The following is a 19670-nucleotide window of genomic DNA, read 5'->3' as shown; positions in this document are numbered from 1 at the left end:
ATTAGCTCTTCGAAAATATAACTGCGTTGGTTGAATTAATTATGATACAATGTTCAAGTAAACTGTCCATTACGCACGATGTCTAATACTGTACTGAATGATGACTAACTAGACTTCGGATAAATGCATATAACGCAAATATTACAAGCAATATATTTGATCATTTTTTAAAATGTTGATCTCGGAACTACGTAACAAGTGAGTATACTTAAATTAGCATGCTAGAAAATTTCACTGAGCGTGGGAAAATTGCTCAAGTCGGCGTGGGAAACGTTTTAATGCTGTTTTGCTATTCATTTTCAAGCTATCGACTCCATCAAATGAAACGATTTCGTTAAATATGTCAAAAATGTAATCTGTAAAAGAGCGTTATAGTGATCTGTGATAGTCAGATACGGGTTATAATATAAGAACAGCATTATAGCGAATCAGCGTAAAGCGAACCGCGTTATAACGGGGGCCTGCTGTAGTTATAAATCAAAATAAATCATAAATTTAATGTGATTGTTGGGTTTGTTTTTTTTTTACCGAACAAAGTGTAGCAATATTTGGTTCAATGGAAGACAGACAGCCTCAAATTTGGTTCTGCATCAGGTTTGTTCCGGTACTGTGACTTCAACAAGGTATAAATTGCAAAAGCTCTCTCTCACAAATACATAGCTGAAAATGGCAGCAGGGTTTTCACAGCTTTTTCACTAAGTGATGGATATTCTGTTTTTAATCCATGCCAAAAGGTTATAAGATTTTCAGTCTTGAATAAGTTTTGAAGTTCAAATGCTGTTAATATATCAAAAAGGTTTTCTTTTTCTGTCAGTTTTAGGTTAGTCATTGCCACAAAAAACTCGTCAAATGGAATAAGAATTCAGTTCAGATTTTTTGATATTTGTGGAAAATACTCTCTAAAAGTGACCTGTAGGAAGTTGAGATGCTCTTTAATATTTTTCTTAACTTTGTCCAAAGTCAGTTCATTTTCAGTTAAAAAATTGTGTAAAGTGCTAAAAAACTCGGTACTGTTATCAATAAAGTTGTCCCAAATTTTAATTTTTTTTTTTTCCATGCTTTCCACTTGGTTTTGAACAGCGAAAAACGTTTTATTTGCATCTTGTAATGATAAATTGAGTTCATTTATCTTCAAAAAAATATCTGACAAATAAGCTAAATTTTGAAGCCATATTTGGTCTGTTGTATACCCACTGAGATGAAAAGGATGATCCACAAAGAAAAGAATTAATTCTTGTCTTAATTCAAATAAATGTGTAATTATTTTGCCACGTGACAGCCATATAATATCCGTCTGTGTCAAAAGGGTTACATGCTCACTGCCCATTTCTTTACGTAAAGAAGTGAATAGTCTGGAATTTGTTGGTCTCGATTTCATAAAGTTAACTATTTTGACAGCATCATCAAGTACATTTTTAAGCTGTCGAGACATTCATCTTGACATTAGAGCTTGTCTATAAGTGTTGCAATGTGTCCACGAGATATCAGCACATATATTTTTTATGCGAATAATAAGGCCCACAAATTTTCCTGTCATTGATTTTGTTCCATCTGTACAAATTCCACAAGACAAAGACCAGTCAATTCGTTTTTCTTCAAAATATGAGTCATCTAATAAACGGAATTAGGTCTCACTGCTTCAACAGTGAATACTATTTTAAGGGACACTGCATGTATAAAAGAACATGTTAAAGGGATCAACATATTTCACACCGGGGCCAGTCCGTCCCAACAGTGATCACAAAACAGCATTCAGGTGCTTTATCGAAGATGGAAAAGCTATTAATAATATGGATGGAAAATCAAATTCAGAAGCAAGTGTCCCTGAATCTAATACGTCTTGCTGAACATAAATACATCTTGCTTGAACGGCCGTTCAAGCAAGACGTATTGAAGATAGCGATAAGTACGGCAAAACCCAAGCCAAGTTAATGGCATGCAATGGGTGGTTTAATAGTTCAAGCATCACACTGGTTTCCAAACATTAAAGTATGCGGTGATGTCGCCAGTGCCGATTCTGCAGCTGCAGAGAAATTTTGTTATGAGTTGGAAAAAATTTCTTCTAAATCTCCACAGCCCTCAACTTCTGCAGCGATGTGCTTATCAGCTGGAGACTTAATTCTGGAAACGATACTTGAAAGATAAAACTTGCTGGTGTTATGCCTGTCTCTTCTCTCTTTTTGTAATTTTATAATTTTGTACACTTTTATCATTTTTCCTGCGCATGAGATAAAAAAATTGAATAATGCTATTTACACATTTGTTGAACATTTCTTTTTTGCTTCTATCAAATTCAGTGCACATAGTTGCGAGTGCGGAATTTCCCTAAACGCTTATTGCTTATTTATTAATTCCAACTTATGTAGCATTCCATGGAACACAACCCTTACATTAATCAGGGAGTGGCTGTACACTTATTTTAGAGATTTTTCAATAAAAACTTTAGAAGATACAGGAAGAATTAAAAGCCATGGGCAATCCCCCCCCCCTCGGAGTTCTAGCGTTAATGATTTTCATAATATTATACTAATACTGCATTTATTAGGCTTTTAAAATAGTGCAAAAACAGTGCCTTGTAACAAAAAGAGAAGATAATGAGGTTATGTACCTACTGGATTATAATACGTAATTCCCATATTCTTTAGCGTAGGAATAGCAAGATCTGTCCTCCATGTAGTGGGATTGCAGGAACCTCCAAGAAACACTATAGGGTAAGAGAGAGAGAAGTTGGAAAAATCTTTATGAAATGTGCTTAAATGAAACATTAAATCTTAAAAATACTTTATTTTTCCAGAATGATTTTATTACTATTGCTTGTTACAGTTATATTAATATTTATATTCTCAAGGTATACAAATTTATGCATAAACTTACCTTCATATTTTGAAGGACCTGAAAGAGAAAAAAGATGTTTAAGTATTTAATGAAACTCAACCATTTTACTAAAACAATGATTTTTTTTTCTTTTGCTGTAAAATGTACATATATCAGATGACAATAGTGAAGTCAATTGAATTAAACCAGCACTGGCTTAACAAATTATCATAATTAACTTAGTGCAAAATACACTATACTCCTATATGTATCAACAAAATTACAGGCAACCCCTGTATAACATGGTACTTCTACATGCGTGTAATGTTATGTTCATGCAGTGCATGCGTTGTTGTGTTGTTTAGTTGTTTCTGGCCGTTTGTCACCTGAAACAACAAAACAACACACACACACACACACACACACACGCACTGCACAAACATAACATTACGCACATTTCTGGCCTGTTACCGTGCTCTGTAACCATCACAGTGTACAAAGACGGAGTTGAACTCTCAGGTGCTGTCCTACATAAGATACTATACATGTCTACACATGGTACTTCTACAGAACGGTTTCACTCTAACACGATTGATAAATTGCAGCAATCCTCGCATAACACAGTACTTATATAACACAGAGTATTGCGGCAAGCCTTGCATAACACTGTATTTTTGAGCTTTTGTATGGAGAGAACCGTGCTATTATATTGGATGTAATTTTTCAACATTTCCATTCTTTTTTTTGCGAATCCCTGCTGCTGACTTGCTAGTCGTTATGCAAGAGGGAGCAAAGATTATTGGGAAATCGCTGTATTTTATTTTGTTGGGAAATCCTTGTGTTCAGTTCTGTGCTATTGAACTTGTGCTTGTTCAACGTCATAAAAAATTATGACTTTGAAGTGTGCAGTTTGTGACTTTTAAGGTTTTTGTAAGATTATTTTGGTTTTTATTTGATTGTTTTTAAATTTTTCCTGGTATGTATTACAAAACTTTGTTCTTAAGAACCGTATTGCAATAATTTCTTTGTTGTGAATTAAATTCCACCAAAGCATAATCAACAAATCATGCTTAAGGAAAGTAAAAAAGCACCACTCAAAAGACATTTTTCAATTTTCTGTATTGGAATCATAGATTTATCACTCAAAGAAGTAAAACCGTCAGTAAAGAAGTAAATGAGTGTCAGAGTCAGTTCATTTAGGAAATATGATCGAACTGGCAGAAAATGGAATCGGTGTGATAGTAGAACTTGCTAAGGCGGTAGGAGGGGATAGTTTTGAACGGATTTGGTGGAAACCAAATCAATTCAGAGGATGAAAGCACAGATGAAAATTCTGAAGTTCCAAATTTTACACTAAAAAAGTATACAGGAAGGCATAAACTTAACTGAGCAATTAGAATCTTATTTTTTGAATGCAGATGCTTCACTAAAAGGAGCACAAAATTCAAAAGGGAGATTCAAAAATGCTTAGCTCCATACCATGAAATTTACAAAGATCTATCAAGTAAAAGCAAACAAACCCAGATTACTGATTTTTTAAACAGAGAGCAGAAGATACATGAAATCTAGATGCTGCAGAAGAAAGTTCAGAAGGTGAAGATATTCTGCAACAGAGAAAATGTTCTCGTTTGATTGTGCTTAGCAGCAATGAAGAGGAAGAAATTTAAATGAACGTGCATAATCTGACATATACGTATCACAGTTGGTAAGATGTTTGTTCAGTTATTACTATTTTTAATAAAAATAAAGTTTCCGACAGTTATAAAAAAATGGTGCATTTTTGTTAGCTTTTGGAACGTAACCCCCCCCCCCTCATTTTTGTACTGGTTCTTAGTCCCATATAACACAGTTTCACACCACACAAGATTTTATAGGAACCTAACTACCATGCTATACGAGGGTTACCTGTATATCCAAAATAATAACTCAAAAATTATTTCCAAAATTTCCAAGCAAATTAATAACAACCATTTAACTTACGTGACATTGTTCTTCTTCTTGTATTAAGACATTTAGCCTCTTTTGAGAATTTTGACAATGGAGTTGGTCGGGATATTCTGAATTAGTAAAATAAAATGTCTTGATAAATGATAATTTCGTGAATTCATTAGGATTTTCATTAAAAAAATGACAGATGGTAATTAAATCAAAAGATGAGATTCGGTTGATGAAGTCCGTTCTACAGTTTATTCATGCAGTGCAGGAATGCAGCAACTGGGAGTTTGAGAGAACATAGCTAAATACTGTTTAGTTGAATGACATGCCTGAAAGGCTAAAATCACCAACTATGACAGTGGAGTGCAAAATAAAATTTTCAGTGACCCAGGATGCCATTCAAAGATCACATTAATGTCATGGTTGGATGGAAAACAGCAAAATATTATGTTATATTCTTCAATGAAATGTGGATTAAAGATTGCTTCAAAGTTGTTAAAGTTAAATGGGCTTTCAATACTTGGTAATTTTCAATTTATTGAAGAACTACTCAATTTTGATTAGTAGAAAATTTAATATAGCAACTATAGCCAGCTATAGCAGGAGCAAGCAATTAAGTAAGTAATTAACTTCTTTACTCAATATTCAGTGAGATATAATCACTGAATTCAGTGATTATGTCTCACTGAATAAAATAAAATGACAAAGGCTTTGTCATTAAGTATAACTAGTTCAAGCTCAGATTATTTCTTAAGCTTTTAGCATCTCCATATACTAATAAACATGGCCAACACAAACTAACTGGAATACAAATATTACATTTCTCGTGTTATTAAGGTGAGTCAAACAATGAAACAATGACCTAAATGGATGTCAGATGAACTAATGAGACATATTTTTTTTTTTTTTTTTTTTTTGATTTGGTAGTTGTTGGCGCATCGGCTTCTGTGGCCATATTGCACCTCCCAAGGTTTTTGCAGTACTTTGATCCAAGCCCGAGGCGGGAATCGAACCCGCGACCTTTGGGTTGCCGGGCAGGTACTTTACCCACTCGGCTAGCCCGGTCGGCGATGAGACATATGGCAGAGAAAAAAAAAAAAAAAAAAAATGCATGGGATACATATAAATTAACACGTGACACAGAAGCCTATGATAGATACAAGTTGATCTGTAACCAATGTTACAAAGCAGGTTTGGCAGGCGAAGGCAGATTATGAGAAATCCTTGGCAAGGGATGCAAAAAAAAACAGCAAAGAGTTCTTTACTTATGTAAACTCGAGAAGGAAGGGGATGAATCAGACTGGTCCACTTGATATTGATGGTTCAACTGTGGATGATCCTGCTCAGGTAGCTAACAAACTAAATGAATATTTTGCATCGACATTCACACATGAGGAGTTATTCAGCGAGGGGAATGCCAGAGGTATATTCAAATCTGGCAGTAAGCTAGATAATCTTGTAATAACTGAGAGTAAAGTGGAGGAGAAATTGTTGAAGATAAACACAAGAAAGGCACCTGGGGTGGATGGGATCTATCCAATTATATTAAAGGAGGCAGCAAAGGAAGTAAGCAAACCCTTAGCCATAATTATGAGAGCTTCCTTGGACTCAGGGGAGGTACCCATAGACTGGAGATGTGAAAATATGACCCCAATTCACAAAGGAGGATCAAAGGCTGACACAAGTAATTATGGACCTGTGAGTTTAACTTCTATTCCAGGAAAATTAATGGAGGCACTGGTTAAAGAAGCGCTGCAGGATCATCTAGACAAGACTTCAGTTATAGCTCGGACACAGCATGGTTTTGTTAAGGGGAAGTCTTGCCTGACCAATTTGATTGGATACTATGATGCAGTCACAAAAGAACTGAATGCAGGGAATAACTTTGTCAACTGTGAACGATATTTCGACTTCACGAACTTCATTGTGGAGTACAAAGATTCAGAGCAATATGTTGTACCAAAAATTGAAATTAGACAGCAAGCAGCTTTCTTTAAATGTGGATATTTTGATTCTGGCACGAGTTTCCAAAATTCAATTACAGAAGAAGATTTGTGCTGCATTTGCAATGCCTGATCCTCTTTCATCTCTAATAACTCCAATTCCCCAGCCGCTTTATTTCAGAAATCGGAAATACATCTTCAACAATATCACAAATAAATGGTTTCACAAAATATGCAAATATAGATTTCAAATCTTCAAACCTATGTTTGAAATCTGCTTGCAATTCTTCCAATTTTTCTTTGTATTCATCTAACTTTTCTTCTTTGATATTAATTATATTTGCTTTTACTTGTGGAAAATTATTAAATATTTTGTTCTTAAGATTGTAAACAAAAAGCCGAAGTTTAGCTTCAAAACTAAATACAGTTTGTGACAAATCAATAATAATTTTTTCCTTTCCTTGTAAAGCCAAATTAAGTGTTTGCAAATATTCTATAATGTCTGTAAGGAACATTAAGTCAGAAAGCCAAGTTTCAATTTCTAATTCTGGGTATATTTTTCCTTTTTCTTTTGTAAATGTTATGATAGGATTTAGGAGTTCCACAAAACGGCTCAAAACATTGTGATAAATGGGATAAATTACTGGGCAATTCATCTGTTTCGTCATTCACTCGCAACTCTTCTAAAAAGTTCTTTAAATTGACGATGTGCTTTGGCATTTGTTCTAATGAAATTCACAATCTGCAAAACAATCTTCCACACATTTTCGTATTTGAAGTACTTCGCTATGAGATGCTTGCGGTGAATTATGCAGTGAAGAGGTAAGAAACATGGAATTTTAGGATCATTGGTTAAAAGACCAATGAGACCTTGGTTTTTCCCTATCATTGCAGGTGCTCCGTCAGTCGCAACACATACAAGTATATCACGAGGCAATTCAAACCTGTTCATTACTTCATCAAGCGCATTTCTAACACTGATACCGCGAGTTGTTTCAATAAAGGCTACTAGGTACTAACATTTCTTCCAACACATTTACATCTGCAGATACATATTGGACAAAAACGGCTAATTGTGGATCATCCTGAATGTCTGTAGACTCGTTGAGAGCTAAACTAAATGCTGTACAATTTTTCAAATCACACATCAAACTATTTTCAACATTTTTACTAATTGCACCAATACAACGCTCAGTTGTACGGCGTGACATAGGAACCTGTGCGATCGATTTATGCAGTTTTCTATTATTTGGATCCAAAACTTTAACCATTTCTTCCAAGTTTCTTTTAATAAATTCTCCTTCTCCATATGGATGTTTGGCATGAGCAATATTCCAAGCGATCAAAAAACTAGCTTCGTTTGCTCTGTCATCTTCGCGACTAAAAGAAGACAAGAGTCTTGTTGCTTATAAAGACCAGTTTGCAAGGACTTAAGTTTCTCTGTTCGCAATTTTGAATTGAGTGAACATTGAGTTGAAAAGTGGGGATGACTTACTTCGTAATGTCGACGTAAATTGCTTACTTTGTAGTTTGCAATTGTAACTTTACAAATAAGACACAATGACTTTCCATTATTGTCAATAAAAGCAAAATTTTCTACCCATTCTTCTTGAAAGATTCTATTTTCTTGTTCGTATTTTTGTTTTGTGATATTTTCTGAGGTCATATTATCAAAAATTAGATCATATGTATCAAAAATTTTAAATAAATTTAATTCCAAAATCTGAAATTGAAACAAAATAATTAAATTAATTTACGGTGCGTTTAAATTGCTTAATAAAAAAGTCTACTTACCAAATTTTTTGAAAAAAGCACGAAAAGCACTGCTGGCTGATGGCACCAGCAGTGTAAATGAACGCAGATTTATTTATAATCCAAATAAAAATAGCAAAAAAAATAGCAAAATATTTAGAATAAAACCAAAAATAAACACAACATAAAATCCGTATAACAAAATATTAGTTAGTTAATTAATTTAACAAGATTCAGTGAAAAAAGTTCTGAAATAATTAAAAAAACAGATTCAAATTTTCAATGGGAGCCGCACTTAACTCAACGAAGAGCCGCATTTGCCCACTGTTGATATAGGATCTTCCTTTTTTTTAGTAAATCAAAAAACAATCAAGGGAGAATACAATTCATTATCAGAATAAATAACAATTTTTTTTTTTTTTTTTTTTATGAGAACCCGAAACACGAGAGGTATTATAACCTATAGTACTTAGTACCGTGCTTGGGTTGGAGGTTGAGAAGACGAAAGAAGGTATTTGTTGATATTGGACTTGAACTTCTGTAGATTGTAATTTTCAGGAAATATGTATGAAGGAAGGTTGTTCCAGAAAACGGCAGTTGAATGAATAAATGAGGAAGATGAAAAGTTGGTTCTGTGGGTTTGAAAATAGTAGCTTATAAACAATTCTGGAGATGTCCTCCATTGCAAAATATACATAAGACTTTGTTCCAAGTAAGATTCCAGTAAAAAAAAGAAACACATTTCTCGACGGTATGTGGTATAACATTTACTCACCAATAATGAAACATGCAACTTCAAACACAAATGACAAACTGAACACTTTAAAGGTTACACTGTCACTTCCTCCAGTTACATAACAAACTCCACTAGTGCCCTCATGTAATTATACCAACAATTAATACTTGGTGGCATGATACAGATGGTCCTTGTTATTTGAGGATAATTGGTTCCAGAAAATTCCACTTAAAACGAATCCACGTAAAACGGGGACCAAATATTCGTAATGTGTATTATGTATTTGCACATAGTAAAAAATGGACTGAGCAACTGAAAAAAGATACAATTATTTTCTTAGATATTTTTTTATTATAATATTTTGAACAATGTAAGGTTATGTAAAGTTAATTGAAGTTTCACTATTTTTTAAGTTTTTTGAATAAAGAATGAATCCAGAGTTGCTGGGTTTTTTGGTTTTTTTTTGCCATATTTTTTCAGATAAAATTGTGTTGTAAAATTAGTTTTTAACTTTGCACAAAAATATTCAGTGCTTGTTTAATTTTCTCAAGGGCTTTCTTTAATTCACAAATCCTCGTAACTGTGGGGACTCAGATACCGGGGACCCCTTGTAGCCCTCTATAGCGTAATTCGCATCCCTGCATTTAGGATTCTATTAGACAGTGTGGTATTGACAATTAATTGATTTAACTTATTGATCTTATTAATTTAAAATATCATGCCCCAGACTAGAGCAGAAAAGCAACGAGCACAAAGTGGCAGGAGTGCTCTGCCTCGGGGGAGAACTGAGGGGGCGATTCTCCAACACATTTCAACCTAAAAAAATGTGCAACTTCTGAAATGTTTGCCGAACTCTCTACAACGGAACATGATCTAGCCAAGGAGGATGTTTTTGTGTGTGCCAGGTGCAGAGAGTGTCTAGAAATTAGGTGTCAACTCAGCGTTCTGACGGGGGTCTATCTTGAGGTGTAGGGTAGATGCCCTCGAAGAAATTAATATGAGGGGCCCGTCAAGCTCTCAGCTGCCCAACTCAATGCCAGAGCTCACTCCTGGACATCAGGCAATGCGGCAGCAATCTCCAAGGCAGAATGCGCTGGACCCACAGGAGTTAGTTATCGTCGGTGACTCTATTGTCAGGGAGACGGAGAATATATTGTGTAAAAAGGATAGATGGAATAGGACCAGGGTATGTCTGCCAGGGGCAAAAGTTGATGATGTTGTAAAGCATATATCATCTTTTAAGGGCACAAAGGGTGATATTGTTGTACACGTTGGCACCAATGACATTAAGAGTAAGAGATCTGCAGATTTACTTAACAAGTACAGGTCAATGTTGCAAAAAAGTCGTGAATTAGGGTTAAATTTGAAAGTGTCTGCAATATTGCCCAGACACGAGAGGAGGGAGTACATGATGAGAGCCTTGTCAATCAATTCGGCCATGGAGGAAATGTGCAAGGCTCAAGGGGTAAAATTTTTTTCAGCCTGGTCTGTGCTTGTTAACAGGAGAGTGCTTCTACAGGGATGGGATACACTTAAATAGAAAGGGTGTAAGAATATTTGCTGATGTTATCGAGGCAGTGTTAGGTGGGTCAGAAAACTGCTAGTTTCGGGGGGGGGGGGATTCACAGACTAAAAGGTTAAAAGTAGCCGCAGGCAGAGGTGTAGGTGATTCTTGCACTACTTCTATTAGAATAAAAGAGGCGTGGAGCGAGGGGGTGTTGGGGGTTTCAGGGACTGATTCCAGTCATCATGAATCAGGTGGGTATATGGGATGTGTTAGGGTAACTAATAATAAGAATAGGTACATGTATACTTGCACATATACCAATGCTAGAAGTATAGTAAATAAATTTGATGAATTTGAAGTGTTGGTCAAGACATCAAAGACGGATATTGTTGAGATAGCAGAGACGTGGTGTCACACAGATATAAGGAATGCAGAACTGGAACTTGGGGAGTACAATGTGTACAGAAAGGACAGACAGGATAGGAAGGGAGGAGGAGATGTTACGCCGTTAATTAAGAAAAACATGGAATCAAAAGAAGTGCATCCAGTTGATATAGATGAACAGTGCACTTTTAAATCAGTTTGGTGTGACATAAGCACTGCGAAAGCAAAAATAAGAGTAGGAGTGTGTTATAGGCCTAATGACTCGAATGAGTACAATGAACAACTGAACAGAGAAATAGAGTGGGCTAGTAAATCAGAATGTCTTATAATGGAGGATTTTAACTTCCCAGATATAGACTGGAACTTATGGGTTGGTCACTTGCACAATAGTAAGACTTTTGTGGATTTATTGGATGATTGTTTTCTACAACAGCATGTTTGAGAGGCAACCAGAGAGGGTAATACTCTTTATCTGGTTATCAGCAGTGATCATTCGGGTATTAAGAATTTGCAGATAAAGGAACCATTAGGTGGCAGTGATCACTGCCACCTAATGGTTATTTAATAAAATAAACCACCTAATGGTTATTTTATTAAATAAACCACCTAATGGTTTATTTACTTAAAGATATAATTACCATCAGGGGTAAAGGTGACTACAGTGGTCTTGGACAGTTTTTAAATTCTGTACAGTGGGACCAGCTGATGATGTTACCAACAGCAAATTCTAAGTGGGAAGCACTTCAATTAATAGTGGAAGCTACTAAATGTTTCATACCTATTAAGAAATATTGTTCAAGGTTTAGGCCTAAATGGTTGTCAAAATAACTAATGAGGCTTGCGGCAGAGAAGAAAAATGCATAGGATGCATAGAAATTATCAGACGACACAGCAGCCTATGTTATATATAAGCTAGGCTATAATCAAGTCACAAAGGAGGTTAGGTAGGCGAAGGCAGATTACGAGAAATCTTTGGCAAAGGATGCTAAGAAAAATAGCAAGGATTTCTTTACTTATATAAACTAAAAGGAAGAGGATGAATCTGATTAGTCCACTTGATATCGATGGTTCGACTTTTGATGATCCTGCTCAGATAGCAAACAAACTGAATGAGTATTTTGCATCTACATTCACACATGAGGAGTTATTAAGGTTTGAAAATGCCACAAGGTTATCAAATTTTAACAGGGTGCTTAAAGATTTTGTAATAGCTGAGAACAAAGTGGAGGAGAAATTGTTGAAGTTAAACATAAGAAAGGCACCCGGGGTGGATGGGATCTATCCAGTTATATTAAATGAGGTGGCAAAGGAAGTAAGCAAAGGAAGTAAGTTAACAGGAGAGACACTTAAATAGAAAGGGTGCAAGAATGTTTGCTGATGCTATCGAGGCAGTGTTAGGTGGGTCGGAAAACTGCTAGATTGGGGGGGGATACAAGGACTAATACATTAACAGTAGCCACTGGCAGAGGTGAAAGTGATTCTTGCACTGCTTCTATTGGAATGAGCCGTAGCCTGGAAAATAAGATGCAGGATATTTCAGAGACTGCTGGGAATCATTGGGGTACAAGTAAACACATGGGTTGTGTTAGGGTAGCTAAGAAAAAGAACAGGTGCATGTATACTTGCATGTACACCAATGCTAGGAGTTTAGTAAATAAATTTGTTGAATTTGAGGTATTGCTCAAAACATCAAAGGCAGATATTGTGGGGATTTCAGAGACATGGTGTCACACAGATATAAGGAATGCAGAACTGGAATTTGTGGAGTACAATGTCTACAGAAAGGATAGACAGGATAAGAAGGGAGGAGGGGGTTATGCTATTAGTTAAGAAATACATAAAATCCAAGGAAGTGAAGCCAGTCGACATTGCAGTGTCAAGTCAGTTTGGTGTGACATAAGCATTGGGAGGTCAAAATTGAGAGTAGGAGTGTGCTATAGGCCTAATGACTCTGATGAGTATAATAAGAAACTGTATAGGGAAATAGAGTGGGCCAGTAAATCACAGAGTCTTATAATGGGGGATTTTAATTTCCCAGATACTGACTGGAATTTGGGAGCTGTTCACTCACACACTAGCAAGGCTTTTGTGGATTTATTCGATGATTGTTTTCTACATCAGCATGTTCGGGAGGCAACTAGAGGGAGTAATACTCTTGATTTGATTATCAGTAGTGATTCTTCATGCATTAAGAATCTGCAGGTAAATGAACCACTAGGTGGCAGTGATCACAGTGTGCTGAAGTGGGATTTACTCAAAGAGGTAACTACCATTAGGGGTAAAGGGAAGGGTTATTGCTTTCGTAAAGGCGACTACGATGGACTGAGACAGTATTTAAATTCTATACAGTGAGACTAACTGATGATGTTACCAACAGCAAATTCAAAATGGGATGCATTCAAAGAACTTATCTTGGAAGCTACTAAGCTTTACATACCAACTAAGAAATATTGTTCAAGGTTTAGGCCTAAATGGATGCGGATGAACTAATGAGACATATGGCAGAGAAGAAAAATGCATGGGATACATACAAATTAACACATGACAAAGAAGCCTATGATAGATACAAGTTGATCTGTAACCAAGTTAAAAGGAGGTTAGGCAGGCGAAGGCAGATTACGAGAAATCTTTGGCAAGGGATGCAAAGAAAAACAGCAAAGAGTTCTTTACTTATATAAACTCTAGAAGGAAGGGGATGAATCAGACTGGTCCCCTTGATATCGATGGGTCAACTGTCGATGATCCTTCTCAGGTAGCTAACAAACTAAATGAATGTTTTGCATCGACATTCACACATGAGGAGTTATTCAGCGAGGGGAATGCCAGAGGTGTATTCAACTCTGGCAGTAAGCTAGAGAACCTTGTAATAATTGAGAGTAAAGTGGAGAAGAAATTGTTGAAGATAAATACAAGAAAGGCACCTGGGGTGGATGGGATCTATCCAGTTATATTAAAGGAGGCAGCAAAGGAAGTAAGCAAACCCTTAGCCATAATTATGAGAGCTTCCTTGGACTCAGGGGAAGTACCCATGGACTGGATATGTGCAAATGTAACCCCAATTCACAAAGGAGGATCAAAGGGCGACACAAGTAATTATAGACCTGTTAGTTTAACTTCTGTTCCCGAAAAATTAATGGAGGCACTGGTTAAAGAAGCACTGCAGAATCATCTAGACAAGACTTCAGTTATAGCTCAGACACAGCATGGTTTTGTTAAGGGGAAGTCTTGCCTGACCAACTTGATTGGATACTATGATGCAGTCACAAAAGAACTGGATGCAAGGAATAACTTTGATATTATATACTTGGATCTTAGAAAGGCTTTTGATACTGTTGCACATGGAAGACTGCAGCACAAATTGGAGCAGTGTGGCATTGGAGGCAAATTGCTGCTATGGATAAAGGGGTGGTTGAGAGGGAGAAGACAGAGAGTAGTAATCAATGGACACTGCTCAACGTGGACTAATGTTATCAGTGGAGTCCCTCAGGGTTCAGTATTGGGTCAATTATTGTTTTCTGTATTTATAAATGATACTGATGATGGTATATCAAGCTTAATGTCCAAGTTTGCAGATGATACGAAGGTTGGCAGGGCTGTCAAGGACACTACTGACACTATGCTACTGCAACAGGATCTGGAAAGGTTGAGCAGATGGGCTGAGAGGTGGCAAATGAAGTTTAACATTGACAAATGTAAAGTACTACATATGGGAAACAGCAACCCCAGAGCAACGTATCAACTCTGTGGTACTACACTGGCAGTGGTAGAGAATGAAAGGGACCTGGGGATTGTTGTGCAGGCAGATATGAAGTTTTCTGAGCAGTGCAAACGGGCTGCAAGATTAGCTCATGGTGTATTGTCGATGATATATAGGAATTTTTCTAGCAGGGATAAGGAGGTGATTATTTCCTTTTATAAGGCAATCGTCAGGCCACACCTAGAGTATTGTATACAGTTCTGGAGGCCTCATTTCAAGAAGGATGTAGAGATGCTGGAACGAGTACAGAGAAGGGCAACAAGATTAGTGAATGTAACAAAGGGGTGCTCTTATGAAAAAGGCTGAAGTTTTGCAAATTATAGTGTCTGAGGACTAGGCACTAGCGAGGTGATCTGATAGAGGTTTATAAAGCCTTGAATGGTTTGAGCATGCTCAATGCTGATGGGATTCTTCCTCTTGCTCAGAATAATCACCTGAGAGGGCATAAATTCAAATTGAGGAAAGACAGATGTAGGATAGACGTGAGGAAATTTGCCTTTAGCCAGCGGGTGGTTGGTTGGTGGAACCGACTTCCATCCCTTGTCGTGGAAGTTGATAGCCTAAATAAGTTTAAGGCTCAGCTGGACAGGTATTTCGAACGAACAGAGGGGTGAAGTGGAAGTGGGTATTTTTTATTTATTTATTTTATTTATTTTTTTTTTTTTGGCTGATGCTGCATAAGCTTGCTTTCTTGCATCAAAGGCCTCTACTAATGCTAACTCTTAGCCATAATTATGAGAACATCTTTGTAGAATGTTGTGCATGGAAGATTACTGTACAAATTGGAGCAGAATGGTATTAAGAGTAAGTTGCTACAATGGATAAAAGGATGGTTGAGTGGGAGAAGCAGAGGGTGGTAATCAATGGGTGCTGCTCTTTGTGGACTAATGTTATTAGTGGAGTCCCACAGGGTTTGGTGTTGGGTCCACTTTTGTTTTGTATATTTATCAATGATGTTGATGAAGGTATATCAGGCTTAATGTTGAAGTTTGCAGATGATACAAAGGTTTGCAGGGTTGTTAATGACAGTAATGGCAGTGTGTTACTGCAACAGGATCTAGAAAATTTGGGCAGATGGGCTGAGAAGTGGCAGCTGAAGTTTAACATTGAAAAATGCAAAGTACTACATATGAGTAAAAGTAACCCCAGAGAAACATACCAACTGTTTGGTACTACACTTAAGGTAGTAGAAAATGAAAAAGATCTGGGAGTAATTGTGCAGTCAGATATGAAGTTTTCTGAGCAATGGACACAGGCTGCCAGGTCAGGTCATGGGGTGTTGTCAATGATATACAGGAATTTTGCTAGCAGGGAAAAGGAGGTGATTGTCCCTCTGTATAAGGCAATGGTCGGGCCACGCCTTGAGTACTGCGTGCAGGTCTGGAGGCCTCATTTTAGGAAGGATGTAGATTTGATTGAGCGTGTACAGAGAAGGGCAACAAGATTGGTGAGGGGAATGAAGTGATCCTCTTACCAGGAGAGGCTTAAGTTCTGCAAATTGCAGCAGCTGGAGACTAGGCAACTTCGCAGTTGCCTAGTCTTCTTATACACCTCAATCAGAGGTGTGCAAGGGTTGAACATGCTGAATTCTGATGGGATTCTTCCACTTGTTCAGATTACGAACCTAAGGAGGCATAAATTGAAATTGAGGAAGGACAGATGTAGAATAGATTGCGGAAATTTGCCTTTAGCCAGCGGGTGGTTAATTGCTGGAACAAACTTCCATCTGTCGTTGTGGAAGTTGATAGGTTAAATAAATTTAAGGAGGAACTGGACGGGCAATTGGAGGGAATGGTGTGATTTTTTTTTTTTTTTTTGGCTGATGCTGCATAAGCTCATACACTTGCTTTCTTGCATCACATGCCACTACTACTACTACTTTTAAAATAAACACATTGTATGTCATTCAAAACGTCTTAACAAGCAACTGAGTTTTAAATTAACCACAATTAATTTCATAATTAAAAATTAATTAATTTGCATAACTGAGTGAGATTTATAGTTGCTTTCAGAGATCTTTTGCGATTTTAGAAGTTAGCTGATTGCACATTATAACATGACAGTACACCTAAATAAGTACTTTTACCAGTTTAGTAAAAAATTAAACAAAATCAGACAAGTATAAAATTAAACAAATATTAAAGATCAATTCTAGGTTGAAGTGTTTTTTAATAGATTTTGAAATTAATTTTTACAAAAAAAAAAAAAAAAAAATCGGAGTGAAGCTATTATTGCTATAAATGAGAAAATCACTGAATTCTGCTGACAGTAAAAAACCAAATGTAATCTATAAAACTACTCTATCAAAATCATTCTTGAATTTCAACTACATACTTATTTCAAGAGATATGTTATATAAAATAATTCATACAAAATAACTCAACTAAGTTAATGTTTGACGACATACTGCTTCAAGTCTAATAACTAACATCCCAGACAGAATGTTGAGAAATTGCAAGTTTAACATATATAATTATATTGGCTATTTTCTCTTTGAAAGAATAAAAAATTAAAATCAGACATTTAATCAATCAGTGCAAACCTTATAAAATAATCTGTTAGAACCATAAAATTTTACTGTTACAAGATTAACCTAAACAACTGTTCTGATATAAAACATTTATTAAATTTATACAAATTGAAATTATACAAATTATACAAATTATACAAATTATACAATTATACAAAGAAAAAAGAATTCTTTACTATTCAGTTAGTACAATTTACTCAGAAATAAGAAATTAGTTAATTAACAATTTCATCAAATACTTTACACTTTTACATCATAAAATGAGATTGTCTGTATATCCATCTCATGTATATCATAGAAATAAAAGATTATGTATATCATAGAAATAAAAGATTATGTATATCATAGAAATAAAGATTATGTAAAGCACAGAAATATATGATATTACATATATTATAGAAATACATGAAGATTATTATATGATATTTTAAGGAAGAACCTGAAGTCAAAATATTGAAGAGGATGGAAGGCCATTAAGGAGTACTTATGGGGGCATAAGTAAGACATTTTGGGAGAAAGCTTTTAAATTCATATAGTTTGAGAAGTTGATAGAAAGACAGTTGTATAAAAATTCTGATTAACCAAGGCACACTTACTTGTGTTCAGTACATGTTTTCAATTCAGAAGCATATACACAAAATTCCCCAAATGTAAGGTAGTCTCCATTTGGGCGTTTGGAACACTCATTGGCACATTTTAACATTTCATGGACTGTTTGAAAAAAAAAATAATAATAAATAATAATTCATAATTAACACAGAGCATAAAACTACCTCAGAAATTAATTTTTTGAGACTTTTAATGCATTTCACTAATAATCCATTATCTGTGGTATGATGCCATTCAAATATAAAAATCATAGGTACATAAGGAACATACAGATAAACATTATATAGTATAGCACCGATACTCCAATTTTGGTATATGTGGGAAGTAATATAACATTAAGGATTTCAACTAAGGTTGAAACTGCGAAGAAGAGGTAGTATAAACTCACACATCTTTTATAAAGGTATAGGAGCAAAAAAATTTGAAAAACCACTGTTACAGAGCATTAAAATCTATTATTACTAAAATGCATTAAGAGCTTATGCCTCAAGGCTGCAAGAGAATTAGACTATGTACAAGTTAGTGCAAATGCATCATATTAGTATATATCTAAACTCTGAATTAGCAAATAAATGCAAAGGCGGCATCATTTAAGTTGTATCTCATATTGTGAATACCTTCACAAAGAGTTGCCATGATATTACACTACTTCGAATAAGTAACGCTTCACCAAAAGGAGAAGACTGTTGTTACTTATTCTCAACGGATACCACCACCCAGACAGCACCGTTTCAGGACTATCTGTCCCTTCTTCGGTGGGTTGGTAGGTATCCTAGTGATGTAATAACGGCAACTAGGTTATGAAGAATAACTCCACAATATGAGAGATGGTGTATAAGATGAGAATAAGTAACAACAGTCTTCTCCTTTTGGTGAAGTGTTACATATTCGAAGTAGTGAAATATCTGGAAACTCGTTGTGAAGGTATTCACAATATGAGATACAACTTAAATGATGACATCTTTGCATAAATTTATTAATTCAGAGTTTAACTGTGTATTAATATAATGCATTTTGCACTAACTTGTACGTAGTCTAATTCTCTTGGCCTGAGGCATAGGCTCAATGCATTTTAGTCTTAATTCATCTTATACACCATCAGGCATCTCTCATATTGTGGAGTTATACTTCATAACCGTGTTGCCATCATTACATCACTAGGGTACCTACTCACCCACCGAAGAAGGGCCAAATAGCCCTGAAACGGCACCAGGGGGAGCCTGATGATGTCTGGAGCTTCTGAGAATAGGTAAGAACAGTCCTTCTCCACTGGGAAGTGTTGCCTATTCGAGGAGTTTATGAGTTTTTGAGTGGTGTGAGTTGAAGGAGTTACTGTCCCTTTCATTCTTCTACACCGTTTCTTTTCCTCTTCCACTCCTACTATTACTTTCCCTCTACCTTTTTGCTTTTCTAAGTCTAATAGGGACAAGTGGATAGTCGAGTTATTATCCCACACATATACAAAATAGCCCTGAAACGGTGGTATCCACTGAGAATAAGTAACAACAGTCTTCTCTTTTGGTGAGGTGTTACTTATTTGAAGTAGTGCAATATCATGGCAACTCATTGTGGAGGTATTCACAATATGAGATACAACTTAAATGATGCTGCCATTGCACTAACTTGTATGTAATCTATTATTATTAAAGATAAAAGAATTTTGTAAATAAATAAAGCTTATATAGCATCTGCTACAAACAAAC

At 35.8% G+C, this 19670-nt stretch overlaps 1 protein-coding gene across 5 annotated transcripts in view; it reads right to left on the bottom strand.

Annotated features, from left to right (window-relative positions):
- LOC150087350 (uncharacterized) overlaps positions 1-19670 on the bottom strand; it is a 592205-nt gene that overhangs the window by 195916 nt on the left and 376619 nt on the right. For all 5 annotated transcript variants that reach the window (XM_090372014.1, XM_090372013.1, XM_090372010.1 and 2 more), the window contains 4 exons: positions 17955-18069; positions 4795-4871; positions 2875-2892; positions 2613-2704 (listed from right to left, as the gene is read on the bottom strand). In XM_090372014.1, coding sequence (XP_090228140.1) covers positions 2613-2704; positions 2875-2892; positions 4795-4871; positions 17955-18069 — 302 coding nt within the window. The remainder of the gene's footprint in view (positions 1-2612; positions 2705-2874; positions 2893-4794; positions 4872-17954; positions 18070-19670) is intronic.

The sequence above is a fragment of the Mastigoproctus giganteus genome, chromosome 4 (genome assembly GCF_048544385.1).
Source record: "Mastigoproctus giganteus isolate SK-2022 chromosome 4, ASM4854438v1, whole genome shotgun sequence".
NCBI classification, from domain to species: Eukaryota; Metazoa; Arthropoda; class Arachnida; order Uropygi; family Thelyphonidae; genus Mastigoproctus; species Mastigoproctus giganteus.
This window is presented reverse-complemented; position numbering and strand designations above follow the sequence as displayed.